Raw genomic sequence first — 13,256 nt, forward strand, 5'->3', positions numbered from 1 at the left:
GCAAGTTGCAGGGGACCTGTGCTGGAGGAGGCTTCGGGGATCCATTGTGGCCCCAATGATGTCTGCAGGAACACACCAGTGTCTGAAGTTTAGAATCAGGCTTGGGGGTGGGGTGTTCTGACGTTTCCTTATAGCTCAGTTGGTTAGAGCATGGTGCTGATAACACTGAGGTCACAGGTTTGATTCCCGCAAGGGACAGCTGCATTTTCCTTTATTGCAGGGGATTGAACTAGAAGGTCCTCAAGGTCCCTTCCAACTCTGCAATTCTATAATATTTTGAGAAATAAAAGTTAAAGGGACCCCTGACCATCAGGCCCAGTCATGGCCGACTCTGGGGTTGCAGCGCTCATCTCGCTTTATTGGCCGAGGGAGCCTGCGTACAGCTTCCGGGTCATGTGGCCAGCATGACTAAGCCGCTTCTGGCAAACCAGAGCAGCGCACGGAAACGCCATTTACCTTCCCACTGCAGCGGTACCTATTCATCTACTTGCACTTTGACGTGCTTTAGAACTGCTAGATTGGCAGGAGCAGGGACCGAGCAAAGGGAGCTCACCCTGTCGCGGGGATTCGAACCGCCCACCTTCTGATCGGCAAGTCCTAGGCTCTGTGGTTTAACCCACAACGCCACCCACGTCCCTACTTTGAGAAATGGCCAAGTCCAATTTCAAATCAGGCAAGGTGAGTGGCCATCACTATCTCCATCATACCTGAACATCAGACTGTCCCATTACAATCCCAAATCAGGATAGATAATGTCTTTCATTATCATTCAGTAGCAATTTAGGATCAAAAGGGAACCTGGGATGCCTTCTCCATGGCATGCCCTCCCCCTGTTAGTTGCCAGGTTCCAAGTCCATTCGATACAAGATAATATCACCAAGGCAACTATCTGTAAACAAACAATAAACACCCATAAAAATGTCAAAAGTAGTTTCTTTCCAAAATATGTTTTATCTTATTGTTGTTGTTTAATCATTTAGTTGTGTCCGACTCTTCGTAACCCCCTGGACCAGAGCATGCCAGGCATTCCTTTCTTCCACTGCCTCCCGCAGTTTGGTCAAACTCATGTTGGTAGCTTCAAGAACACTGTCCAGCCATCTCATCCTCTGTCATCCCCTTCTCCTAGTGCCCTAGGTTTTATCTTAAATAATTGCAAATGCAGTAAATAACGAACTGAAGGACATTGTCCTCTTTCTATGTTCCTCCCAATGGAAACATGCTGATGGGGACAGATACACCCCTGCTTTAAGCCGTTTATATATGTATATGATTTACTACAAAGCTTGATGACTTAGCCCTTTGGGGATGAAACGCCTGATTAGCGGAGTGACGTCTGAGCACGAAAAAAATGATACGTCACAAGTGGAATCTTTGTTTACTGCATTTGCAATTATTTAAGATAAAATCTATTTTGGAAACAAACTATCTCTTTGTTTGCAAATAGTTGCCTTGGTGATATTATCTTGTGCCTGTTGCAGTAGCCATTGTATCACCACCCTGTTTATTGTTTTACTGTAGATTCCAAGTCCAAGCATTCCCCCAAAACAGGGTGGCCTAAAACTTGAATATAACAAAAGAACGTTATTCATTCAGATGTTATTAATCTTAAACCATATTTTAGTTTTGGTAAAATTCCATGTGGACTTTGGTTTTGGAATCCATATGAACATTTGTGACATTTCTTCTGAAACAACATGATTTTATAAACTCTAGTTCACCCAGCTTTGCCCTTTGCTGTTAACACTGTGAAACTTTATGATGCATGCAAACCTCATTTGTGCCTCTAAACTGTGGTTTGGGAGAACTACACTAAATCATAGCTGTGTGTGCTGTTGAGCCTTGCCTTGCTATTTTCTTCCTCCCACTCTTTCCTCCTTCAGGTTATCTGGAAAATGTGGGTCAACACAGTCATCTCCAAAAGTAACAAAAACCAGTTCACACGAGATTTGAAGACAAATAGTTGAACGTGCTTATGCCAGATTTGATATGAAAATCAGAATTGCTCAGTACACTGCCAAACATACACTCTGTACTTTACTTTGTCTTTACTTCTGAGCTAATGTTCTCCTTCCAGTTTTTAGAAGAAACTAATGCAGGGTTGTAGAAGGCACTGCTGTTCCAAATTTGCCCTGCCACCTTCCCATCCTTGGTGGTGGACCTTTGGTCCAACACAGCCCCGCTGTGTCCACATTTTGGCTCTTCTTCAGCCTTTGGCCTAATTGTAGTCATTCCAGCAAAGGAGGGCTAGGTTGGAGTGCAATTACTTGTTGAATGTTTTGAATAAAGTATAGCAGAGCGAACAATGAACGTGCAGTCTCATGGCAGTAATTCTCCAAGGTGCAACTTGGGGGAGGCTGAGGAAGATTGGAGTATCTGAGAGCTAGGAGAAGCCAGGTGACACGCCCTAAGACAAGGGGTGGTTAACCTGCAGTCCCCTCCAGCTACGGTTGGGCTCCCAACTCCCACCAGCCCCAGCCAGCATAGCCAGTGATCTGGCATGATGAGAGTTGTAGTCCAGCACCACCTGGAAGGCCACCAGTTAGCCACCCCAGCAGGTGAGCTGATCTAGCCTGGTGTTCCTGATTTGGGGAAGATACCAAAGGGCTTGGGGGAGACCTGCCAGAGGAAACAGACTGATAAGTCTGTCCTTTGAGTCTGGAGAGGAGCAGTTCTTGGACCAGGGAACTGACTCCTCTTTGAAGTGTGTGTGTGTGTGTGTGTGTGTTTGTGTTTGAGAGTGGGAGAGAGTGTCATTGAAAACTGCCTTCTGACAATCACTAAATAAAGGTAAAGGTAAAGGTACCCCTGCCCGTACGGGCCAGTCGTGTCCGACTCTAGGGTTGTGCGCCCATCTCACTTAAGAGGCTGGGGGCCAGCGCTGTCCGGAGACACTTCCGGGTCACGTGGCCAGCGTGACGAAGCTGCTCTGGCGAGCCAGCACCAGCGCAGCACACGGAAACGCCGTTTACCTTCCCGCTATAAAGAGGTACCTATTTATCTACTTGCACTTAGGGGTGCTTTCGAACTGCTAGGTGGGCAGGAGCTGGGACCGAAAGACGGGAGCTCACCCCGCCACGGGGATTCGAACCGCTGACCATACGATCGGCAAGTCCTAGGCACTGAGGTTTTACCCACAGCGCCACCCGCGTCCCCAATCACTAAATAAATCACTAAATACATGGGACCTTTTCATTTGTGATGGTGAACACGCTCAGCTTTTTGTCCTTATATAAAGTGTGCGTCTATTGTGGTTTTAACTTTCTGCATGTTTTAAATTATGCTTGTGTTTTTTTAGTGAAGGTTTTATTGTTTTTGCTTTTTGTAAACTGTTTCCTACAACCAAGTGGTATATAATTTTTTTAAAAATAAATAACTGTAGTATTTTTATCATGTTCCAAATACTGGAGCAAGAGGTGTTATGTCCCCTGTATCCCAATCCCAGTGTTGTCTTAAAGAGGTTTCTGATTCAGAGGACTCACACTTGGGGAAGGGCAGCTCTCAGCACCCTCTTCTATACTGTCTTGCAGTCCCATGCAGAGCTTGTCTGAGGCCCAGGGCAGGAGTTTTATTAGAATAAAGTTATAAACTCAAACTAAAAAAAGCAGCCGGTCCCTGGTGGGCCCCCCCGCCAGCTTAGACCTCCAAGGCTTGGGGCAACTGTACCCAGCTACCCCCACCCATCACAGGCCTGATGTCCAGTCTTGGGGGCATGGCTCTCCCATGATCCTCAGAGTGTAAAGATGACTCCCCTATATCTTCTCCTGCTCCACAGCCATGCAGGAGCATGGGAATGTAAAACTGGCTGTGGACCCTTTGAGAATTGTGGACAGTTCTCCAAGGGGCATAGAGCTGTTTGAAGAGCCTTCATAAGCCTTTGGAGTCCTTTGAGCCACTGAGAGAACATATTCCATAGGGCACCTAGGAGAGCCTGGAGCTGCCCAAGGTCCTGAACTGCCAGGCCTGTAGCAGAAGGAGCTCTGGGCACTGCTTCCTGTTCACCTGTGAGCCCCAGCAGAGCAGGGCAGTAGGATTAGATTCCATATATTAGATAGAGCATTAGGTGGAGCATTACATCTGTAAGGACAGAATGGCAGACAGCAGGAAACACTGAAGGGAGTAGCAATGGAAAGCTTTGCCTGAAAACTTTGACCCTGGTGCAGCTAAAATTAGCCACAACCAGTAGAAATGAAACAAGATGTTAGTCTCAGTTCAAACAAGTACTATTGTTTTTAAAGTCATGGCTAACTAACTCAACTGGAGCCTTTTGATTTTCTGATGTCATTACTGACAGAAACATCAAAATAGACATATACTTGAGTCTTGCAACAACCATCTTCATATTTTTAGAGCGCCCCCCATTTCAAAGGAGTTAATGTTGTTATTTCAATTAAGCAAATCCTTATTGCGCTAAAACCTGTTCCTGTTGCTGATGTGGAGGTGGATGAGCTAAAAGGGTAAAAGAACAGAAATGGGAGCCATTTTAGTGAGGAGAATCACAGCAAACTTTGAGCACCTTCAATAACCCAATAAAAATATCAAAATTTTCAAGCAAAAGCAATACATTAAGTTAATAAAACAAATTTCCAACAATAAAAACCATAGCCATAAAATGCAGTGAGAGCAGTCAAGACAAAACAATGTATCATAAAGTAGAAAGCCAAAAAAAGTAAAACTGCCCTGAGGTGGTCAACAAGGTTCACACAATGCACATGTCTCAGAGTGGGGAAGTCCTCCACAAATGTGGGGCACCGCCACAGAAAAGCACCACCCTCTGATGCCCCCAGATATTTTGGGCCACAACTCTCTTTCGCCCCACCCCAACCAGCCTGGAGGACACCAAGTTGGCAAAGTCCGGTCTGAAGAGTAGGGCCTTAGTGCATGAATTGTGCAGTTGCATATGGGAGCAGCTGCCTCTTTGGGTAGCAGGATGCCAAGCTGAATAGCATGCTATACAGCACTTTGATTTGTGCCTACAAAAAAATTGGAATAGTGTGTGTGTGTGTGTGTGTGTGTGTGTGCGTGCGTCTGAATAATATTTTATTTGATGTTCTTTTCAAAAAGGAATCACAAATACAGAAATATTATTTAGCAACATTGTGTGTAAGATTACATATTCTTTAATAAGTTTATATTTCGCAAAAAGAGGAGCTGGAACAGAGGCAACCCAGCAAGCGATATCCTGCTTTGTTAAAAGGACGGTCCTTTTCAGAGAGAAAAAACAAGCCAAGGCACATCTGGCAAGCCTAACGTACACCAAGAAATGTATAATTTTGTGGATGAGTGACTTATTTAACACTTGCATTATTTAACTCAGCTGTGGTATAATTCAAGACAGGATTATTCCATTGTTTAAATTTTTGCAAAATTCCAGTTTCTTTGTACACCATTAGTGTTCTTTGGAGTAGTGTGCAATGCATAAAACTCTCAAAATAAGCACTGTGCTGTGTTCCCAGGAGGCGACGTGAGTGATAAGTCTTGGATTTTGGTATTTACTGAAGGAAATATATTGGAAAGTTATCCCCAAAAAAAAGAACTTGCTTGCTTTCCCCTTCCCTTTCTGCTGTGCTTTGTATACACAAGAGCCTCTTTGTGTACAAAGTCCCTTCCCAATTCTCTTTTGCAGCTCTCTTTGGGAGGTTCTTACACACAATATCTCAGAATAGGAGTATGTTTTAAATGGGAACTGATACATGAAGTGTTGCAGATTTTTAGCTGGGTGCCATATAAATGAGGATGCTAACAAAATTTGGAATATCCTAGATTTCAGTGGCAGATTCTGGAATTCCTCTCAGGATATTTGGACAGGCTCCAGGGCTTACTGGACTCTGAGGAGACACAGAAAAATATTATTCCCTCCATCAGGGACTTGCCGACAATAACCGAAGCAGGTTATTGCCATGATCAACCCTTGCCAAGGTTCAGTGTCTCAGCCCTAGCCTAATAAAGCTCTGCTTTCATCTGCAAATCATCTGGATTTGCAGACACCTTGGAAAACAACACAGAAGCTTTAATTTTCCAAACTAGATAGGAATAGGAAAGGGCTATCTTTAAAAATTGGGGAAGGAGGTACAAAAGAGGACACAGATTTGCATGGAATTTCCATGTGCTGGTTTGTACAAAAGGATGCAAATTTAGGAACAGCTGCTATAATGTAAATAGAAATACATTTCTCCATTGTGTGTATACATCTCCAGCATGCAGGTTGCTAGCTGATTTGTGTGCCTTTTCAGGGCTTGTCCGAACTAGAGCAAAATGTGGATCGTCACTGGCCTGTCTCCCCGTTAATTTAAGGGTGTCCACATGGCAACCTTCCCACTCTAGTATTGTCCTAGGGCTTTGCCCCTTATTAATCATTGTAAAGTCCAAAGTGGCCAGGATTTGGGGCGGGGGACCACATTTAATGACGTAAAGGTCTGGGACAGCACTGGGATGAGGTCCACATTTTGCTCTGGTGTGGATAAGCCCTCTATTTGCTGTCCAGACGCTAACTGCAGGGGGCTGCCATGTGTAAAGTAAGATAAATGGCTCCCTTAGTTGGCACCAGAGATGCTTTGCCTATCTTTATAAAGTACCTCTTCCCAATTTGTTATAGCTGGCTGTAATAGTAGTATTGTAACCTTAGTGTGCATCTGCAGCACTCAGAGTGAATTTTAGCATAATAAATATATGGTACTGAAAAACAGCATGTTGCAACACAGAGCTAGTATTGACCAATGACTAATTTCTGGGCACTGAATGCTACAGAGTTAGTATTGTCACATGCTGAAAAGGTCTATTAATAGGGTGAAGAACTCTGAATGGTAGGAGATTTATAATCCTCTTGGAAGCAATAGGCAGGAGGCAAATGATGGAAACAGGATGAGGCCTTCCTAACCAACCAGAAAAATAGCACTCCCCTGGTGTTAATGAAATGATGAAGTCTTGGAGACAAGCAGGAGGGGAAAACAGCCAGCAACCAGTTACTGCATAAGAGTGTCTTTCATCCTCAAGGACTCTAGGAAGTGATCACTTCCTCCATCAATGATGAATGGTGCCACCTTTGAAAATGACCTTTCTGTCTTCTGAAGAGACTGCACTTTGAAGCATGTTGGGTAGTCAGAAATACAGTGCAATGAAGTCAATGAGACATGAAGGTGACCAGTTCTTAGAAGCATCAGTTCATCAACTTTGGTCTACAGCAGGCATAGGCAAACTCAGCCCTCCAGATGTTTTGGGACTACAACACCCACCATCCCTAGCTAACAGTACCAGTGGTCAGGGATGATGGGAGTTGTAGTCCCAAAACATCTGGAGGGCCAAGTTTGCCTGTGCCTGGTCTACAGAGTGGACGGTGTCCACTGTCCTCACTGTTAGATTTCATAGCTTTTTTGTAATGCCAAATAAAGGTTTGGCGAAGTGAAGTCCTAGCTTTCATGGTGCATACTGAATAATGATTAAGTGTTTTGCAACCATAAATGCACCCTCCAGTGGCCTTACAAAACATTTCCTGTGTTGCAATATTTAGTCTGGTCTTCCTTTTTCAACTCACTTTTATTTTATAGCTCTTTCCCCCATTGAAATGAAATAGCATGCAGCTCTTATGACAGGGAATTAAAAACTGCACTTATCTTGCTTTAAAAACAGATTAACAGCCCATTCACACAGCAGATGCTAAACATATCTAGATGACCACCTTCATTGCTGAGGTTATAAGACACAAAGAGAAACGCAACCCTTGAATAAGGCTGGTGCCAATTAAGAAGATAAGTTCACAAAGTGTACAAACCCATTTGACCCCAGGCCAGCTCTAGTGGTGCATGACCAGTTGTGCAAGAATTTGGATGCAAATTCTATTGCATCCTATTTATGCCCAAAGTTCCTGATCTAGATAATAACTGTAGGTGCAGTGTGACTGGATCAAGGCAAATCTGTTTCAGCGAGAATTTTCTAATGACAGTGAATCCCACTGGTGGTGTTTTTTCTTCCTTCATTTGGAGGTCCCTTCAAGATTGCATTGTTGTTCCTACTCAGCATAAGAATGTTAATTCTCAACAGGGATGTAGTCTTGTGGGTGGGGGGGAATATTCCCTTGCTCTAGACTCAATATGAATGTTCTCCATTAAGCCATGCATTTTCAGTGTTGTGCAAATCAGAGATCTGATGGGATACCTTGGGAGCAAAAATGTGTCTGAAACTAAGGCTGCCATCCATATGCTATCCAGTGCTGCTTTAAAAATGAATGAATGAAAATGGTGGATTGACCAGATTATTATCTCCTTTCAGAAACTCTGGAAAATGGACCTAGCAAGTGTGAAAGGTGAGTAAAAGTTACCTTTGCCAGTTGCCTATTTCAGGAGTGTATGTAAGGTGCAAGGAGTGGGGATGGGCAAACATTGCCCTGTTCACCTCAGGTATTTGGCAAGAAAGCCCGGAGGGGCTTTGCAAAACTCACATCTTATGTGCATTTGACTTACACGATTTCAACCATACCTGGCTGAAGGTGGGCTGGTGAGGGGAAGGACCGGAGGTTCCAGGTGCTTGGCGCACCTGGAAGTAGGGTGACTTTGGCCAGTGGCACCATGGCTCTGGGACTGGTGGGGATTTGCCGTGAGATCATGCAAGAGCCAAAGGCACCTCACTCACAGGGCACACTGCCAGCAGGCCTTGCCCAGGAACAAAGGTCAAGGCCTGGCACGGAAAGAGATTTTCAGCTCCCAGGCAAGGTCTGCTCAGTTAATGGGAGCATCCCCACAACTCCCAGAGCCACTGTGCTGCTGGCCAAAGATGCCCCACTAGCAGGGTACACCAGGCAGGACTTTCCCCCTCACTAGCCAGCCTATAGAAGGCAGGGTGGCTCAAAGGGTTATTTTGGGTTATGTGCGATTTTCACTTGATCCTCGAAACCTAGCCCTCGCATAAGAAGTGATTCCTCTGTAATAAAAGAGAACGTGTGCAGAAACCGATGCTTCCCCATTTGCAAGCTGAGGCATGGGAAAGGAGGGGAGTGGAAATCCGTTAACTTTGGGGGAATAAGTATCTTATTTCACACACACACACACACACACACACACACTTATCTTAGACAGTTCATTCATCCCTGTGCACCCTGCCCTCATTGTGTGCAAAAAAGGTGCAGGAAATGAATTTGCAACTGCTGCATGAACAGGTGGTGAAGGACAGTAAGATGGGAATTTGGGGGAACTTATTGTCTGCTCCAAGGTTCGCTTTCAAGTTGTTGTTTTTATGTGGGATGTTCTTCTCAGGAGTACTGGAAATATTAATAAAATGAATCTAAATAAGTATTGTTTAATTAATATAATATAATATTTATATAAATTTAGTGGGCTGTGTCACTGTAGTTCAGTTTCTCCATCTCTCTCTCTTTGCCTTCTGCTGTTTTATCTTGGCAAAAAAAAAGGAAGACTTCTTTAAAAATGAAAATGCTGTAAAATGCATTGCCTCGCTTTCTAAGTACTTGACAAGAATCATCATCAGACACGGAAACATTTTTTGTTGCTTGATTCTAGTGCAGCTAACAGAAAGAGATCAAACAAAGATGAGACCTATTGGAAGGAGATCAACGCAGCGATGGCCTTAACAAACCTTGCACAAGGAAAGGACAAACTCCAGGGGACGACCAGCTGCATCATTCAGAAATCGTCACACATATCAGAAGTAAAGACTGTCAAAGTGCCACTAGTACCACCATTTTAAAGAGAGTTGTTGCTTTTCTTTCCAACACATGTGGACATGTATTTTTCATGCCATTGGTTCCCCCCCCCCATAAGATCAGAATGAGAGGTCTGAAGCAAGAATTGAGAACCAGGTTCTTTTTGTAGCATGGTCAGTAAAAATAAGAATGGGAAGTTCTCGCCATGCAGGCATGCTTGAAATCAATGGCAATCTCTCAAGAGCCTGGGCGTGTTCTCGTACGATTCCCATTTGTTTCAGTGTTGCTTGTGCAAGAGACATTCCCAATGAATTATGCACAACGATGGCAATAAACAAATGCTCCCTCAGGCTAAAATATTTTGATTTCTGGAATAAAATATAAAAGCAGTTCTATAAAGGGCATGTAAATTATGGGTGGTGAAGCCTCCCAAGTTTGTTTGTATTTTAAGTCAAAACTATTAACTTATTTTATTGTATTAATCAAACTGCACATTAAGCGCTGCATTGCTATAACAATAAGTGCCTTGCTTTCGTACAATAAGCTAGAACGTGGGCATAGCTCAATACAACTGTGCCTCAAAAGTGTGCCAACGCCACAACGCTTAACCTTTGCATGTAATTTCTAAATGCATCCTGACCAGTTTAAAGCTGACCTCAGAAAAAGGGTAGACGTTTCTCAAAAGCCCTGGAGCATTTGCCTTGTATGGATTAAATAAATCTCTTCGGTGAAATTGCTACATTTTACAACGGAAAAGTCCACTATGTTAACAAGTAATGTGGGGTTTTTCTTATTCAAATGGGGGAAACGTTGCTATGCCTCTATGGGTTTTTTCTCCCCTCCTGACTGCATTTGCCATATGTTAAGAAAATAAAAAGAATAATTCCTTTCATAAGTGCAATACTGTATGTGGGGGAAGAGTCTCATATTTTTTAAAGGAGCATCCTGATTATGTACATTAAAGCTTCAGTTACTTTGCAATGTGAATGTAAAAAGGAGAAAAAAACAATAGCCACAGGTGGACAAAACCATTATAATGGAATTGCCCAGTCCTAGAGCTTTTTCTTTCATATGGACTGAAAGGGCTGCCTTTGAGTGTGTGTTTTATGTGGAGAAAAATGTACGTTGACCAGAATGGTCATTCACATTACTTATAATGCCTCTCCTCAGATTGCCAAGTCAGTACATTGACAGAGATTGGAGGTTAACAATAATAGAGAGTTCAAAGGGGATTTAAGCCTTACATAAGAACACGCTCTAATTCTTTTATGTAGTTCAAATGTTTAACTATAAAAAGACTCATTGTGATAGTTTAAGTCGTCATCCCAATGATGAAACCATCAGTAAATCCAGTTGGGATTCCTTTCTTTTAAGCTCTCCTTCTGACTTATTGAAACTGTTATGTAAGTAAACAAAGCAGATCACTTTTCTGGTACCAAATCAACCTATGCTTCAGTTTGTTATTTATACTGGAGCTCAATAACTTTCCACGACGGAAACTGTTATTGCCTTAATGCGTCCAAAATGTTTTTATTTTGGTACGGAATGTATCAAATGAAGAAAATCCCCATTTCAATGAAGGAGGGGGAAAGAAGGCATAATGAAATCTATATATTATATAAAGCAAATCATTGGAATTAAAAACATATGGGGCACACACAACACACCAAACAATTGTGGCACTGAAGCAATTTAAAGTCAAAGTAGATGCTAAATTGGGCATTAGAAACACCATTTTAAACTCCTACATTTGACTAAAGCAAGTATACTTTGCTCCAACCATACGAAAATATTCTAATCAGGTTTACACTCTTGAATAAGCAACAGTAAATATAGCTTATACTCGGGTCAGTAAAATAAAACTGGGAAAAGAGCTGATTGTCCTGAGTCCAGTTCAGGGGAAATGGAAACCTAGCTTATTTTCCTTAAACCAGTTTTAATGTTACATCTGAATAACAATATCCAGGGTAAATTTGTAAATCTAGTTAGAGATCCTAGTTTGGAAATGAGTTCTCAGTCCAGGAAAGCTGCTAATCCTGTTTTTATACTCAACCCAGTTTGGTACATAAAAAAAAATTGACCAAACTCTGTTTGAGGTGGGCAGAGTCACAGCAAAGATCATTAAGCAAAATGCCTAGAACCTGATCCATTTCATCTTCTATGCAGGTATTGGGTGAGTTCAATTTTTCCGGTGGAAAAAGCTATCCAGATGCAGAAAGAGGGATAGTTTCAGGACCTTACATGCATGGATCAGCGCAAGACACAGTGTGGAACTGGATGTCCTTGTAGATTTGCTAGTTTCCAATACAATAATGAGGATCAGGCAACGCAGCCAGAGCAAAATAAACTACATTTCGATTTAAAATCTGAACTGAGTCTTTTTGTTTGGGTAACCTATTGGAATTTTACTCCTACCCCTTCTGCTTCTAATAAGACCCAGTGAACTTCTAAGATGCCCATTCCTTCTTTACTTGACATATATGGCAAACTCCCGTATAGTGAAGAAGATCAAAACCCTTGGTGAAGCTGACTTTCAGGTATGCAACGCGTTGCTCAAGCATAGCCAGTTCCAATTGCACTAATATAATCTAGATAGCAGATATCAAACCTCGATGTAACATGTAGAACGCATCTTGATGTAACATAGCATTTTGTGGTGGTTGTTGTTGTTTTAAAGTGTACAATTAAAATGATTTGATATGAAAAAATATTTTGTACATAAATATATATATTTTTACTTTTTTAAAATTGCTATTTTGCATTGACATAAAAAGCAGGAAATATATGTTACGACTGTATGAACAGTTGAAGGATACTTTTGGTTGACTTGCATCTTCGTGCAAAAGAGTTCTCCCCCCCAACAACAGTGACTTTCAGACCTGACCAACTAGACTTTGTCATAACAATGCGAGTTTTTAAAGAAAACGGAGTAAACACTTCACTTTAGTTCATACTATTATAAGTTATTCTGTTATTAACTATTTTGTGACAATAAACTGTCTTGCCAAACTTTTCTGTAAGACATATTCTCTCTGCTTTTTATTTGGGTGATTGGCAACAAAACGGAAGTACTAACAGCACAAAACGAACCATGCTTACTCAGAACGACATCTGACTGAAAAGAACGAAAGCCACAGGACTTGCTAGTATCAAAGATTCTGTGTGCAAGTGTGTATAAGTTGTTTTTTAAGGGGCACCTATGAAAAATCAGAGGGACGCAGGTGGCGCTGTGGGTTAAAGCCTCAGCGCCTAGGACTTGCCGATCGAAAGGTCGGCGGTTCGAATCCCTGCGGCGGGGTGCACTCCCGCTGCTCGGTCCCAGCGCCTGCCAACCTAGCAGTTCGAAAGCACCTCCGGGTGCAAGCAGATAAATAGGGACCGCTTACCAGCGGGAAGGTAAACGGCGTTTCCGTGTGCGGCTCTGGCTCTGGCTCTGGCCAGAGCAGCGATGTCACGCTGGCCACGTGACCCGGAAGTGTCTCCGGACAGCGCTGGCCCCTGGCCTCTTAAGTGAGATGGGCGCACAACCTCAGAGTCTGTCAAGACTGGCCCGTATGGGCAGGGGTACCTTTACCTTTACCTTTATGAAAAATCAGGTACTCTGGGA

At 42.9% G+C, this 13,256-nt stretch overlaps 1 protein-coding gene across 1 annotated transcript in view; it reads left to right on the top strand.

The window, feature by feature from the left end:
* ODAD2 (outer dynein arm docking complex subunit 2) overlaps window positions 1-12,669 on the top strand; it is a 158,807-nt gene extending 146,138 nt beyond the window's left edge. The window contains exons 25-26 of the mRNA XM_079947695.1: window positions 8,263-8,296; window positions 9,507-12,669. Coding sequence (XP_079803821.1) covers window positions 8,263-8,296; window positions 9,507-9,693 — 221 coding nt within the window. The 3' untranslated portion in view covers window positions 9,694-12,669. The remainder of the gene's footprint in view (window positions 1-8,262; window positions 8,297-9,506) is intronic.
* Window positions 12,670-13,256: the final 587 nt, after the last annotated feature.

This window comes from Podarcis cretensis, assembly GCF_951804945.1.
Source record: "Podarcis cretensis genome assembly, chromosome: 12".
Classification (NCBI taxonomy): domain Eukaryota; kingdom Metazoa; phylum Chordata; class Lepidosauria; order Squamata; family Lacertidae; genus Podarcis; species Podarcis cretensis.